This window comes from Clytia hemisphaerica, unplaced genomic scaffold (assembly GCF_902728285.1).
Source record: "Clytia hemisphaerica strain Z4C2 unplaced genomic scaffold, Clytia hemisphaerica genome assembly, whole genome shotgun sequence".
Taxonomy (NCBI): domain Eukaryota; kingdom Metazoa; phylum Cnidaria; class Hydrozoa; order Leptothecata; family Clytiidae; genus Clytia; species Clytia hemisphaerica.
This window is the reverse complement of record NW_027103835.1, coordinates 587,188-601,444: the sequence shown is the minus strand read 5'-3', so window position 1 is coordinate 601,444 and position 14,257 is coordinate 587,188. Positions and strand designations below refer to the sequence as shown.

The window sequence follows — 14,257 nt, the reverse complement described above, 5'->3', positions numbered from 1 at the left end:
CTAACTAATGTGTTTGGGGAGACAGAATATTTCAAAGGTACAAAGAATCTTTACAGATGGCTGTCATAAAAAACCCAAACTACAATGTGTACAAAATTACATATAGCTGGGTGATGGCAAGAGATGACTTTTTTAATTCGTCGAGTTTGGGGAGACAGAATAATTCAAAGGTGCAAATAATCTATACAGAGGGCTGTTATAAAACATCCAAACTACGAAGTGTACGAAATGACATATCACTGGGGTGTCACAAGAAATGACTTTTCTAACTCGTCGTGTTTGGGGAGACAGAATATTTCAAAGGTACAAAGAATCTATACAGAGGGTGTCATAAAAAATCCGAACTTCAATGTTTACGAGATGACATATCACTGGGTGATTGTGGTTCCCTTTAAGGTGATTGATTTAGAAGCCACCTGCTAAGACCAAAAAATTTAAAGAAAACACGACATTTTGAGGTTGCTCCAAACTAAGGCTATAGTTAAAAAATCAATGTTGGATTTGAGGCGGCATTCGAGGTTCCAAAAACTCAATATCTTGACTATTACAGGTCATATTATAATAAAATTTGATATTTTAAGACGTAAAATAAAAGTATTTTACATTAGTCTCATTATTAAAAGATTTTCTAGTTATTGGTGAAAATTTCATAGGAATAGTCTGAGAATTTGAAAAAAGTAGGTTTTATGAGGTGACCGCACCAATATGACCTTACAAAAACGTCAAAAAGTGGAGACCGGCCTTTACTCCAGGAATGTTTTAATTGTTTATGTTTAGAAACTATTCCATTGCAATAGCAAGCAAGAAGACCTTGCATTGTCCATTTTTGTTTTGTGTAGATATAGCAAGAATACATTTGATCGAGAGTGAAAGCAGACTTTTTGTTATCAGTCAAACCAGATTGAAGTAATATTTTATTTTTATTTTTATAGTGATGAAAACAGGTTATAAATATTGTTTTTTTTCTTTTTAGTGAAGAATTAAAGAAATTATGAGAGTTTATGAATAGACATAAGGATTATAATGGCATCTTTTTCTTGGAAGAAATGGGACAAAATCATGAACCATGTTACACTTAAGTATTGCAAGGCACAGCGGAAAGAAACACTAGGAAGAAAAAACTCAAAAGTTTAGCTGTGAGAAGTGCTCTAAAAGTTTCAACAGAAGAGAAAACCTTATAACCAGACATCATAAAATCTGTAAGATAAACATATCTGATAGACAGAGTACAACCTGTCTCAAATGTTTCAAAGAACCATGAAAAAACATTTAAAAACTCATATCAACAAAAAAACAGTTAAATAAATGTAACAATTGTGGTTCTTGGATAAAGGGTGATTTTGAATCGCAGTGTGTTGTGTTTGAGGGAAAAAGCAATTACAAGTGAAGAATCGGATAATGAGTTTTGTTGAGACACTTCTGTCTCAGTGACTTGGTGAGAATCTTTAAGTTAGTGGGGATGCGTGGATAGAGGATCCTTGCGGGTGTATCTAAAGCAGTATCAGTACCAGTTTTTATTGGGATGGAGGATTACTTTGTACTTTGTTCTTAACCAGTTCTAGAATACAAGATTTCAGTCAACCAGTTGTTGGAGAAATTGAACTTGAAGAAAACTTTGTTTAGTGACTTGGGAATGGAGTGTGCTAATAGATTTTCAAAGGTAAGAGTTTGTCAGTTACATTAAAGCAAAATTCAAGCAGTTTAGAATCAACTTCACAAGATTGAATCACAAGAGTGAATCTGCATCCAGTCTTTTTCTGACCAGTGTCCAATCTCCCCTCTTTTGTTCAATATGAGTTAGTGCTGCAAATAAGGAAATTTCATTTGGCCGGTAATTTTTCGAGTGTAACGAGAATGATTTGAGCAGGGGTCCTGGCGGAACCCCCTCAGAAAATTTTGTCCCAAATGACCTTTGCATTGGCTAAACACCTGTTTTAATTTAAAATATATTCCTCTTTCAATTAGAAGCGCTGTTAAGTATTTACTTAAGCCTCTAGTCTTCAAATTTCAACCGGACAAAATGAAAAACTGAGCTTTTGAATAGCCGGTAGAAACTACGAAATGACCGGTATTTACCGGTAGCCGACCGTTATTTGCAGCACTGAATTAAATGTACTGCCAAAATTGCTAGATGTGTGACTAAGAGATTGTACATGAATAATTGCCTTAAATACAGACTTACACAAAAAGTGGGTTTTTAATGGTATTTTTGAAAGATGGCTGGATTGACAGTTTTATACCATACTTTTCATTTCCAATACTTCTGATTGCTGTCGCAGTGCTAATGCTATTCAATGAAAATGAAAAGGAACAGAACAAAAACACAGCAAAAATCTTAAGAAGGGAAGTGAAGGAAGCAAGCAAGAGTATATTCAAAACTTTATGCCGAACTCAATGACCTTGAGGGTCAAAAACCTGATAAACCTGAAAAATAGAAGGAAAGGACAGTCATATTTTAATAATGATTTGTGATAGCAATGATTTGAATCAAATGAAATTTAATGAGTACAGTTAAATATGAGGGGCACCAATTGTGAAAAAATTAGTTTCCTCAAGAAGATCAAATGAAAAAAAAACAAGTAGAAGCCTGTGTTCACGTAGAACAACAAAGTAGAATTGGAACCGGGAGCTACTTTGTAATATTTCAGACAATGCAATGGCACATTTGGTTAACATTGGAGTCAGATTCAATGTAAATACCAGAGTAGATGCGACACAACAATTCACCACTATGACATCAAAAATACTCAGGGCATGGATAGGACTGAACTGACCAAATATTCCCATCTGTCAAATAATTTCCATAATTTTACTTCGAATTTGGTTTAATGATATGGCAATTAAGCAAAAGCGCTCTCATAACCGTCTGGTCACATATATCAAATATTTTCAATTTCACTCTCAACTGCATCAGATTTAGTTCAACCTAAAATATCTCTCATACACCTAAGTTTGGTTTGGCTTAAACTGTGGTGATAGTCGGACATATAGCAAGGAAACTTCCAAATAGCAAGGAAACATTCGATAACTTAAATAGAACCAAAATCTATCTAGCTTTCATGCTGATAAAGAGCGTTCACAATTCACTTTTGGAAACTTTAATAAATCAGTTATTAAAGTGTCACGACCCTTAGTGATTCTTAACTACATAGGCCAAAAATATAAACACAATAAAAAAATAGTTAAAGTTATATCATACCATAAACACCAAATCTTCATTTATACTTCTTGAAAATGTTTTTTCTAAGGTCTTTGAACAACATTGATAAATGGCCATAGTAACATCCCAATAACAACCCATCACTTTGAGGTCTGAATACTTGCTTATTATCCCACATGACTGCTTGATTAGTTCCAGGCACTAACCTCAAGTATCGAAAATGTATTTGCTTCATTGGTTCCAGGGACTGAATCCTCAAGTATCGAAAATGTATCTGCTTGGTTGGTTCCAGGGACTCAAACATCATACTTCAGTCCATAAACACATATTTCAGCTTTGCTATCAAGATTGAAGTCATTTTGAGATGATTTCAAGACTTTTTGAACCATGTAGATCGAATTGTTCAATGCATGTAAAGTCGCCAACCTAGTGAAATAATTTGAAAAATGTAAATAAATTTTGAAATGAAGAAAGCTTTATGTTTTGTATTGAGCTATTCCCTTACATAGCATTAATTAGAAGAAAAAAATACTCAAGTCTTATAAGCTAAAGTCTCTCTTGTTCTATAAGAACAAGAAACATTGCTCGTTTAGTGAGGGGATAAAAGATCTCGAAGTAATATCTCTCATTGATAATATTACTTGAGTGGAACTAGGTGTATTTGACGAATTCAAAGGATTTTGCCCTGTCTCTTTTCTGTTATACTATTTTGCCAGAGAGACTACATCTGCACACTCCTTTTCAAAACGTTGGCACAAAAGGGAAATTCCCCACGAAATTTTATAACCACAAACAATTTGGAAGCGCTCTTAATTAGGTTGGAAGGTTAGATTTCTAACTCTGAGTTTTAACGCTAGACTTAAGACTTAGGACCCTCTAGGATTTGAGGATCCAAAAGTTCAAAAATGGTCCAGTAGGGCTTGAAATATAGCCTAGAAATCAATAAATCCCTCCCAGATCGAAATTATCGATCAAATCAAGTTGAAGGCCCGAAATTGACATTCTCGCTCGACCCTCAATATTCCAAAAAATGGGAAAGTAGCCAAAATTGCCAATATGTTCTGGCACTGATTGTAGATGTCTGTCCTAGCGACCTGACCTGTTGCTGAAGTCATTGTCATCATAGAAATTGGAAGGATCAGCTTCAGACAATGTCTTTTCGCTGCACGTTTTTCTTCAGCAGGTTTTTTGTGTGTTTTATATTCTTAAGATTATTTCAAATGCATTTAAAACTTAATGTTTTTCATTGACAGTCAAGACATTTTATTGACAATTCTTTGACAAAAGCAGGAATTTGACACGAGAGCTAGGAATTAGTAAAATACCATCTATGTTTGGTTTTTTAATAAACCAATGCGGCTACATAAGAGGCTTGGAAAAAGTTTGCATAGGGGTCCTAATAAGGACGAAATGCATTATATGCTGCTCTGCCACCCAAATCTCCTGAAAGAAGATAGTTAGACAGAAATTCTATGAGTTTCCTTACATATACCGGGTGTACCGGGTGTTTATTCTTTTTTTATTGTATAGAGGATGCTTTAACTTGAATTTTGAGCTATCATACATTAAATTTGAAAAAGTAGTTCGAAAGTTATTTCCAAAAAACTGTTTTTTTTTATTATGTCGAAATTTCAAAAAATCATTAAAAACAGCGAGCAAACTTTTCTCTTAACACTTACCTTCTTTACACTTAAAAATACCAAAGAAATGCAACTGTGCTCATCAAAACTCGTTGCGGAATTTAAGAATATGGTAAAACAAGCTATTCTCACGTGGGATAATATTTTTGGAAAGGCTGAAAAATTTTTTTGGAAATCTTCAAGAGAGGTTTTGATGTTATGTGAGAAAGTTTTTGAAACAAATAGATCACCATTCCTCGAATAGTTGCTCAAAGAACTTGGGTCTGCATTTAGTTTGCTGGTGTTGGAAATGTTCATGACGTGCAAATAAGATGGACAAACTGTTGGAGAAATATAAGATAAGAGAAAAAGGAATACAAAAAACAATGAAATTGTTTTTTTTTCATTTTGTCTTATTTATAGCGTGATTGCTGTTTTTAATGATTTTTTGAAATTTTGACCTGGAAAAAAAGTCAGTTTTTTGGAAATAACTTTCGAATTACTTTTTCAAACTTAATGTATGATAGCTCAAAATTCAAGTTAGAGCATCCTCTATACGATAAAAAAAGAATGAACAAAAAATATACATCCTGAAGCTCACAATATCTTGACAAACCTGTATACTTTTTTTTGGTGCACCCGGTATATAGTGAAGATATGTAATATCTGTCATTTTAGAAACGAATAGTATTGATATATAAATAACTCAAACTGATAAAAACGAAAAAAAAGAGAATATTTTTGTTAATTATTATGTATATTTACGATTTTTTTGGTATTTTTAATTTTTTTATCATTCCGAAACAGAGGGTAATTTAGCAAAAAGTTAAAGGGAATTTAAATAGTGGTATGTGAAAGAAAAACCTAATCGAAATGAAGATACTATACAGGGTGTCCCTAATAAAAGTATCGAGTTTGAACATGCGATTGAACATTTGAACGTCAAAAAAACATTGTTTGTCAGCTTCAAAACAATTTTTGAAAGAACATGTATCACGACAAACCTTCAAAGTATCATCAATAATGCAAAGGTGCCGAGATTTCTCTTCTTTTACGTGTCACTTTCGACCAATCAGCTGTTGGGTCCCCTGGAAGACATTTCAACTGTGCATATCATGAATAATGCAAAGATACTCCTTCTGCGATAAAATGTAAACAAGGTGCCGAGATTTCTCTTTTTTTCCGTGTCACTTTCAACCAATCAGCTGTTGGGTCCCCTGGAAGACATTTCAACGGTGCATATCATGAATAATGCAAAGATACTCCTTCTGCGATAAAATGTAAACAAGGTGCCGAGATTTCTCTTTATTGCAAATTATTTGGATATGAGTAGTAAGAAGTGTTGTCCAAAGAGGTTGAGTGTGGAAGGTGTAAAAATGTAGCTTTCAAAAATTGTTCAAGACAGGATCTAACCTGAAGCAAAAATGGTAGTATGGATTAAACTTCTACTTCTCGCTAGCCTTCTTCTTGTTAAAGTCTACACAAAGATAACTAGACTTCCACAATGCGACAAATTCAGTGCCACTTTCAAAGTTCAGAAATTGAGACTGATAGATTCAAGTAGTGTGAATCATTTGGAAAAAATCAAAGATGTGGAGAATAAAGAAAGATGTTCAACTCTATGCGTTGGGAATTCGGAATGCGTATCTGCTATTTATCAAAACTATGATAATGGAAAAAAATGTGTTTTGTATGACCACAAGATAGAAACCTCAAAGATGAAGAAATCTGACAAAGTGTTTTATATGACAACTGATGATGAACAAGAAGTAAGCCTTATGGTAAGTGTCAAGTTCTTCTCACCATTGCGAATCGATAGATCGATAGTTACGTGGATAACCTATTAAAACGTTTATTTTTACATAAGTGTTCCCGTTTCATATCAGGACAATGTCTGCCTATTGTTATATTATGTTGATATAAGCAAAAAAATGTTTTTCATTCCGCTTTTTGACCAATCTTGCTCCACATCCGTGTCAATTCAACATAAAAAAGCTTGATCAAAATTGATGAGTAAGCAAACGATATATCTCTTATTTAAAAACAAAACCTTTAATCTAAGACTGTCGGAGATGTTTCATCATAGAGTCATAACAAGTTACAATACACCGTTTAGGAGTCTCGCTATCTCCACCGTGTTTCACTGTAAAAACGGTAGGTAAAAATGCGCACTTTAGTACTGTGGAAGGTTAGAATGTAAACATCGTCAATTCTTTAGATATTTGAACATGATATCAATGATAATTTTATGGATCTCTCCTGAAAATTTCACAAAAATTCGTCAAGAGGTAAAGAAGTTATGATTAAAAGGAGTTTTACCTACCATTTCTCTTCTAGGTTTCCTTACGAGAACCGAAATTTTACCTACCGTTTTTTACGGGAAAGAGCGGTCGCTAAAATCAAAACAATGGAAAATTGTTTGGACGCGTGCGCAGTCGACACTACTAGACGGTGTATTGACTCTCGCTATTAATAAGCGAGAGCCTACTGTGTATGTTGATAACCGTTTAATTGTTTACAGGTAGCCTTTCACACCCCTGTCTCTTTTTCAAAACCAAGGGGAAATTCTTTCCCACAATGCCGAGGACGGGAATTTTTAACGATCTTACGAAAGAAAAGTGATGCCTTAAAATTTACGCTTTTTTCGTTTCTTTCATGGCACATTTTAAAATCCAGGTGATAAACTTTATATTCAGCGAATCATAGTATGAAAGCCAAGCTGTTCGCGCAATTTATGTCGGAAATAACGCAGAAGATTGGCTTCTATCCTTACTTTCTTTCAGCACGGCCACGCATGCTCAGAAGGGAGATGTCACAAAGAGAGAACAGAAAGATGCGAAGAAAATTGTCAAACACAAGATGGATACAAATGTTTTTGCAAACAAGATGGTGTTTTGAAAGACAAATACTGCAAGCCTCTACCGGGTGAGAAAGATATACAGTTGACGCTCTCTGATTCGAAAGGGAGCGTCATTTATGAGTTTTTTGGTTGACAGGGACTTTCCCGGAGAATTTCATCGAATAAGGGAGCCTATCGAATAGTAGAACGTCGAATTAGAGAGCGTTAACTGTATGACCTTTGCTAGCCACCCAACCTTCGTTCGGTGTAAAAAATGGCCAAAAGATCGACAGAGAGTTATTAGTTTCATTTTTTGCTTGAAATTGGGAAAAAGTATCAATGCAATAGCGTCAAAAGGAGGCATATCGCATTGACATTTCAGACAGTCAAATTTCTGCTAGCCCGGGGGCAACTTATAGCTCTTTGATAGACTTGATGGCGCTGATACATTGACTTCCAAGCCAGAAGGGCTAGACTAGGATGAGAAATGAAGGCAATTATTTCCCACCCAGCTGGTACACAACGTGTTGTTTGAACGTTCATCTAACGTTAAATGGACGTTAGATAAACGTTAAAACAACGTTGTGTACCAGCTGGGCATCCAAAACGCTTGACCCACGTGGTTTTCATACAAACGCTAGATTGGAAGTAATCTTTACTGCCAGATTTTGAAAATATGCAACGTGAAAACAAAGAAAGTGTTAGATTTTGAATCCGTCATCCTAAATGCGGCGCGAACTGGGACTTCAGAAAAGACTTCACTTTTTCTTGATGGAGAAAGGTCGAAGATTCTTCTCTAGCCCCTTCGGCTCGGGACTTTAAACTCAATGATCGCATTGACATTAGACAGTCAACTTTCTACTAGCCCAGGGGCCACTCATCGCTTTTTGATAGACTTGATGACGCTGATACATTGCCAACTGCTGCCAAATATGTAAAAAGGAAAAGCAGAAAAGCGACTGCATGTAGTGTAAAGGGCTACTTTACTTAGACTACACAATATATTGGTGAGCAATAGTCGAAAATATAGTTTTGGGACCGTAATTAATGTACGGAGTAAACAACAGGTGCTCTATTATAAAAAGGATTTTCATTTTGTAAACAATCAGGGGGATTGTTGGAATATTGCAAATCTAGCTGACAATATATTGCGGACACCTCTTCAATATATTTCTGGCATTCAGCAATATATTATCAATATATTGCCTAAAAATATATTGTGTAGTGTATATACAATATTGGTCTCTTGTTGTCATCTAAACATTATATAATTATTTCAGTTGATGGAGCATGGAGACAATGGGGAAGTTGGAGTTCTTGCAGTCAGTCTTGTGGAGGAGGACAGGAAACAAGAAGGAGATCATGTGATCCTCCGGCGTTCGGTGGAAATGATTGTATCAGTGCGAATACCGAACAGGAGCGGCCGTGCAACCAAGATCCTTGTCCAGGTGAATAAACTCTGGTTTAGACGGCCGACTTTCTACTCTGCCTATTCTAATATTGTAAATTATTAGTCGGCAGAATGTCTAAAGTCTAAACTTAATATATTTATTTCCTCTTTCTGATAAGAATTTTGTGAAAGGCACTTCATTTTCAATATTTTTGTTGTGAGATTATTACACCCCCTTCTCACAGACCCGGTGGGATTTCTCCAACCAATGGGGGTAAAATAATGAACCAGAACTCAATGAGGATTGATATTCCAATGTTTTTTTCATGACCGGGAATTTATATTCTTTTGTTTTCGAGTCATAAAATTCAGTGGGGATGGGAATATTATTAGTTACACGGTCTTCTCGAGGTGGGATACGGGATATACAGGGTCAGTAAAACCGTATTGGTGGCGAGGCTTTATCCCGTTGAAGTCCCTTTATCTTTAATTAAAAGTCGTGCTGTATCCATACAAACTCAAGAAAAGTAAAAATCAAAATAACTTTGAAGATTTTCTGTTTGTTGACTTTCTCAACCCCAACCATTTCAATTTCGATTGGAGTGTGATTATTTACGTGGGTCCCGTGCCCTCGTGGGTCCCGTGGGTCCCGTGCCCTCGTGGGTTCGTGCCCCCGTGGGTCCAAAAAAAAAACCCGTGGGTCCAAAGAAAAAACCCGTGGGTCCGAAAAAAAAACCCGTGGGTCCAAAAAAAAAAAACCCGTGGGTCCAAAAAAAAAAACCCGTGGGTCCGAAAAAAAACCCGTGGGTCCAAAAAAAAAACCCGTGGGTCCGAAAAAAAAAAAAAAAACAACCCGTGGGTTCCGAAAAAAAAACCCGTGGGTCCAAAAAAAAATCCCGTGGGTCCAAAAAAGAAATCCCGTGGGTCCAAAAAAAAAACCCGAAAAAAAAATACAACTTCGTGGATTTCATTGGTTGGTTTGGTTCCGGAAAAATAAATGTCTCGAAACATTCTATTGTTTGCTTGTGTGTTTTAAACTGTGGGTCGGTTTTAGATATTTGCGAGATTATGTATCTGGAATTCTCTACAGCTACGGCTAAAGCGGCGAGTAAGGCAAGTAATGGCGGGTGAAAGCAAGTTCGATATTTGACGTACGGCATTATGTCGACTTTGCTTATAGTACGGGTGTTTCGGTGTTTTTCCCGTACAGAGCAAAGTAGACGACGACATGTCGCCTTTGGTGATGACCCGCATGGGCAGCCGTAGAATATCTCCGATACATAATCTCGCTATTGTCTGCGGGAGACTGAGTGTTCGAAAGTCTTTTTCTCGAGTTCAAGGTAGGACAAAACAGTCGAATATCAACTCTTTCAATACCGCCAGAAAGAGAAAGTTTCCGGATTCTAGCAATTGACAAATGAGAAAGTTTGTTGCAGGGCGAATTCTCACTGTTGAAGAGACTTGCTTAATTTTTGCTTTAATCGAAAGTAAACTTCATTAACTTTGAAGAGACCCCTAATCAGACCCAAATCAGGCGATCACGCCAAATTTCAAGTTCAATCACTCATCACGAAAAATGACCAAATCGAAGTTCATCACGCAATTATCGGCAATACATACAGAGCAAAATTTCGTTTAATCACGCATCACGCTCCAAAATTTTGCCAAATCGTGATCACGTTCTAACTTCCAATCAGGCAATCAAGCCAAAAAAATTCGGAATCGCGCCATCACGCTTGAAAAAACCCCCCGGCACGCCATCACGCAAATCGCTGGGGAGGCCTCTCTTTGAAGAAAATTCAGTTTCAAAGCGAGTGGATGTTTCTATCAGAGGCTATAAGGTGAAGAAGACGTCGTTCCAAAAGGAACGATTTTTTGGGATTTTTTTTGGACCCACGGGTTTTTTTTTTGGACCCACGGGTTTTTTTTTGGACCCACGGGTTTATTTTTCGGACCCACGGGTTTTTTTTTCGGACCCACGGGTTTTTTCTTTGGACCCACGGGTTTTTTTTTTTGGACCCACGGGTTTTTTTTTTGGACCCACGGGTTTTTTTTTTGGACCCACGGGGGCACGAACCCACGAGGGCACGGGACCCACGGGACCCACGAGGGCACGGGACCCACGTAAATAATCACACTCTTTCGATTGCAATTATTTTCAAAACAAGACATTCGAATTTTGATCAAAACATTCGAAAGCACATTCGTCAATATGCAATGTCTTCTTTTTTTTCTCAATCGAACGTGAGGGAGACAGATACGGTAGATATCCCACCTCCACGTGATGTCTTTTAACCAATGAAATCGTTAGAATCTTACTGATGCGGGATAAAGCATAATATTTTGCAGTGAGGATTGGTTTATTTGATTATTTTCAGCGGGAATTAAAATTAGAGGAAAATTTTCCACTGGGGACAGCTGGAGACGATATTTAAGCCAATTGCTTTCCCAGTGGGTCTGTGAGAAGGGGGTGTATTATCCCTCGACACACTAAGAAGCATACGGTGGAATGGAATGATGTGAATTTTTTTCTTTTAGACCCAATGTACGTTCGTTGCCAAAATACTTGTAAAACGGCAGCTTGTGCAACCGAAATGGAACCGCGAGTAGGTTGCAACAAGCAATTCTCGTGCGTTCAGGCTTGCAAAATACGACAACTTGGAAAGACTGAACAAGAATGTAAAGCCCTTTGTATAAAACCATCCAATCCAGATTGTCCACGAACAGTGAATGGGTATACGTTTAGTTTGTGCGCGTCTTGTCCAGGACTCTCATGCGCTACTTATCCACCGCTTGAAGAATGTGAAATTGGCTGTCAAAGTTATATCTGATTGTCGTAAAGCTTACATCAAGCGTAAAAACGCAAGAAAAAAATAACAAAGAAGTTTGACATGGAAGACATTTAGGGACATATTTTTTTTTGACTGTACCAAAATCAGGTTTTCAAAAATCGTGAAAATCACTTTATTTTAATTATTTCGTCATTCGCATGAAAAAAAAACACGTCCTTAGAGGTTTTGGTTCTACCATATTGTCATTTTTTCCGCAAAAGATTTTTTGACATTAAAAGTAAAATATAATTGGTATTTACGAATTGAACAGAAACCATGTGCTGTATTTTTGGGAAAATGTGATGCGCACTTTTGTAATTTAATTATTTTATTTTGTAATTAATTTTGTGATTGTATCTTTGTAAATATCTCATAAGAAATTGGACTTTTTGAAACCTCGCTACCACCCTGAAACTTTTAAAGCCTCCCGAAGTCTTGATCGTAACTCTCATTCACTCTCATTGACCATTTGATCAGCCATACGTGTGGAGCACAATAGGTCTGTTCCAAGAGAATCTAGCATACTTATAACCCTTTAAGTGCCAATGTCGCGATAATATTGAACTAGCGATGATCTTAAAAAACTTAAAAGAAATAAAGATACCATGAAAAGTATAATGATCAATTGGAAAGGAAATTTCAAGTGGATTCATGTTGGTCCAAATAGACCTATTTGCAAGGGCTATAACTTTCAACTGCCAATTTTTTAGAGGTTTAGGGAGATCTAGTGTGACTAAAACCTCTTTTTTAAGCACGTCTTTCTTAATTTTCAGGCTTCTTCTAGAATGCCATATTTAATAATAAGTTAATTTTTATTTCAACGATTTTTATCATTTTTATTATTTTCAGGCAAAATATTATTTACTAATTTTTGTTTGAAAGGTGTGACTCGTGAACGGAACTGTAGAAGTGTTTTCAATTAAAGGGACATAACAGTACTTGCGAAATTTGGAAACAAACTGTATGTAGCGGATACAAAATCAAACAAATGTCACATGTCAAAATAAAAAATAAAACCAAATATGGCTAATTTTGATTGTTCAATTGTTTTACAAGTTTGTTTTGGACACGTGATTTTAATTGTTCTCTTTAATGACACGTGGTTCGCGCAATGTTTACATTTTACTACTTTTATGTAACGCAAACGCATGTGATTGGTTCAAAAATAGATAGGATTTTGAAACATTTTTGAGAGGGGGTACGCGAATTAAGCCTGGTAAAAGGAATTCACTTGGTTAATATTTGAAATTGTTCACTTGTGTTTACGTATATTATGATTTTTCTTTGTATTTTGTGGAATATAACTGAATCATAAAGTTAATTAAGAAGTAGTTAAAATAAAAAACCTAAAATGTTGCAAAAATAGTATATAATTGCGTTATTCAGTCATTTGAAAAGTCCGTATACTTTTCCATCTCAAAGACCAATGTTGTTCGGTAAAGAACAATGACTTTGACGGGCACATGTGAACTAAATTCGAAAGATGAACCCTGCATAAACATTGCAGTGGGTCGAAATATACTGCTATAAAACAATAAATTTGAGCGAACTGGGGAGACTTTTGGTTTTCTTCCGACGTAAAACTTTCTAATTAGGAAGTATGGAGGGGTATTACGAATCAGAAAAGCGAATTTCCGAAGTTTTGGTGCCGCCTTTTCCCGAAAAAATAAGTTTAGAACTATTATACGCGAGTGAAGTGAGCACGAAATTCTTTGGATATTTTTCAATTTTTGGAGGAAAACTATTATTCTTCACGCGTGTAAAGAAGCAAAGGAGTCCCTCAAAAAAAGATTGCCCCCTGCCAACATTCTACTTGTGTCAAATTTAGCTTTATGACATAAAAGTGATAGAAATGAGCAAAAGTCAACATCGGAACGCCTTCGTATCCTGCTTCGCCTGAGTGTTCCACCCTGGAGATTATCATAGTATTTTCGCTGGATGTATCAACTAAAAAATTCTTTATTTTGAATAATTCATATTAAGAAGTAGGTTCTACTTCAAACTTGTCAAAAAGCTGCCTGAAAACATTATAAAACAATGAAAAATTGACGTGAGATATTCTTTTCGCTGAAAAATAATTTCCCAGACAAAGACAACTGACAAATGAAAATGTTGATAAAATTTGATATTGTTGCCTCATCAAATTGCTTTTCACGAAAATCGTCAAAATCTATTCGTCACACAAAAGTCGCGAAAAATTGCCCCAATCAGTCGTATCAGTTTGCCTAAAAGGGTTTACAGTCGGTAGAGTTTGACAGTCTTCTTCGAAACCCTACCGCCGAATTTTTCCGTAAACCGCCATTGCGGCTTTAAATTCCGCACATGTATATTTTCCTACGTATTTATCCCTGTTACGGACGATAGCATCGTCTAAAATTAAACACCGCTCATTAAATACATCCCTGTCTCACAGCCCCG

The 14,257-nt window shown here is 36.1% G+C and overlaps 1 protein-coding gene across 2 annotated transcripts; it reads left to right on the top strand.

The window, feature by feature from the left end:
* The first annotated feature begins 6,083 nt into the window (after positions 1–6,083).
* On the top strand, positions 6,084–13,204 carry LOC136807043 (uncharacterized). Of its 2 annotated transcripts, none has more exons than XM_067063612.1 (4): positions 6,084–6,548; positions 7,563–7,704; positions 8,899–9,066; positions 11,547–13,204. In XM_067063612.1, exons 1-4 carry the CDS (start codon positions 6,204–6,206, stop codon positions 11,837–11,839), a joined length of 948 nt encoding a protein of 315 aa, XP_066919713.1. In that variant the 5' UTR covers positions 6,084–6,203; the 3' UTR covers positions 11,840–13,204. The 2 variants fall into 2 exon arrangements, with proteins under 2 accessions (XP_066919713.1, XP_066919712.1); XM_067063611.1 differs by having other exon boundaries at positions 6,084–6,560.
* Positions 13,205–14,257: the final 1,053 nt, after the last annotated feature.

Coding starts and splice junctions, on each gene's coding strand:
- LOC136807043 (XM_067063611.1), top strand. CDS start 6,204: ATGGTAGTATGGATTAAACTTCTACTTCTCGCTAGCCTTCTTCTTGTT. Junction 7,705..8,898: donor ATACTGCAAGCCTCTACCGG/GTGAGAAAGATA, acceptor TAATTATTTCAG/TTGATGGAGCATGGAGACAA. Junction 9,067..11,546: donor CAACCAAGATCCTTGTCCAG/GTGAATAAACTC, acceptor TTTTTCTTTTAG/ACCCAATGTACGTTCGTTGC.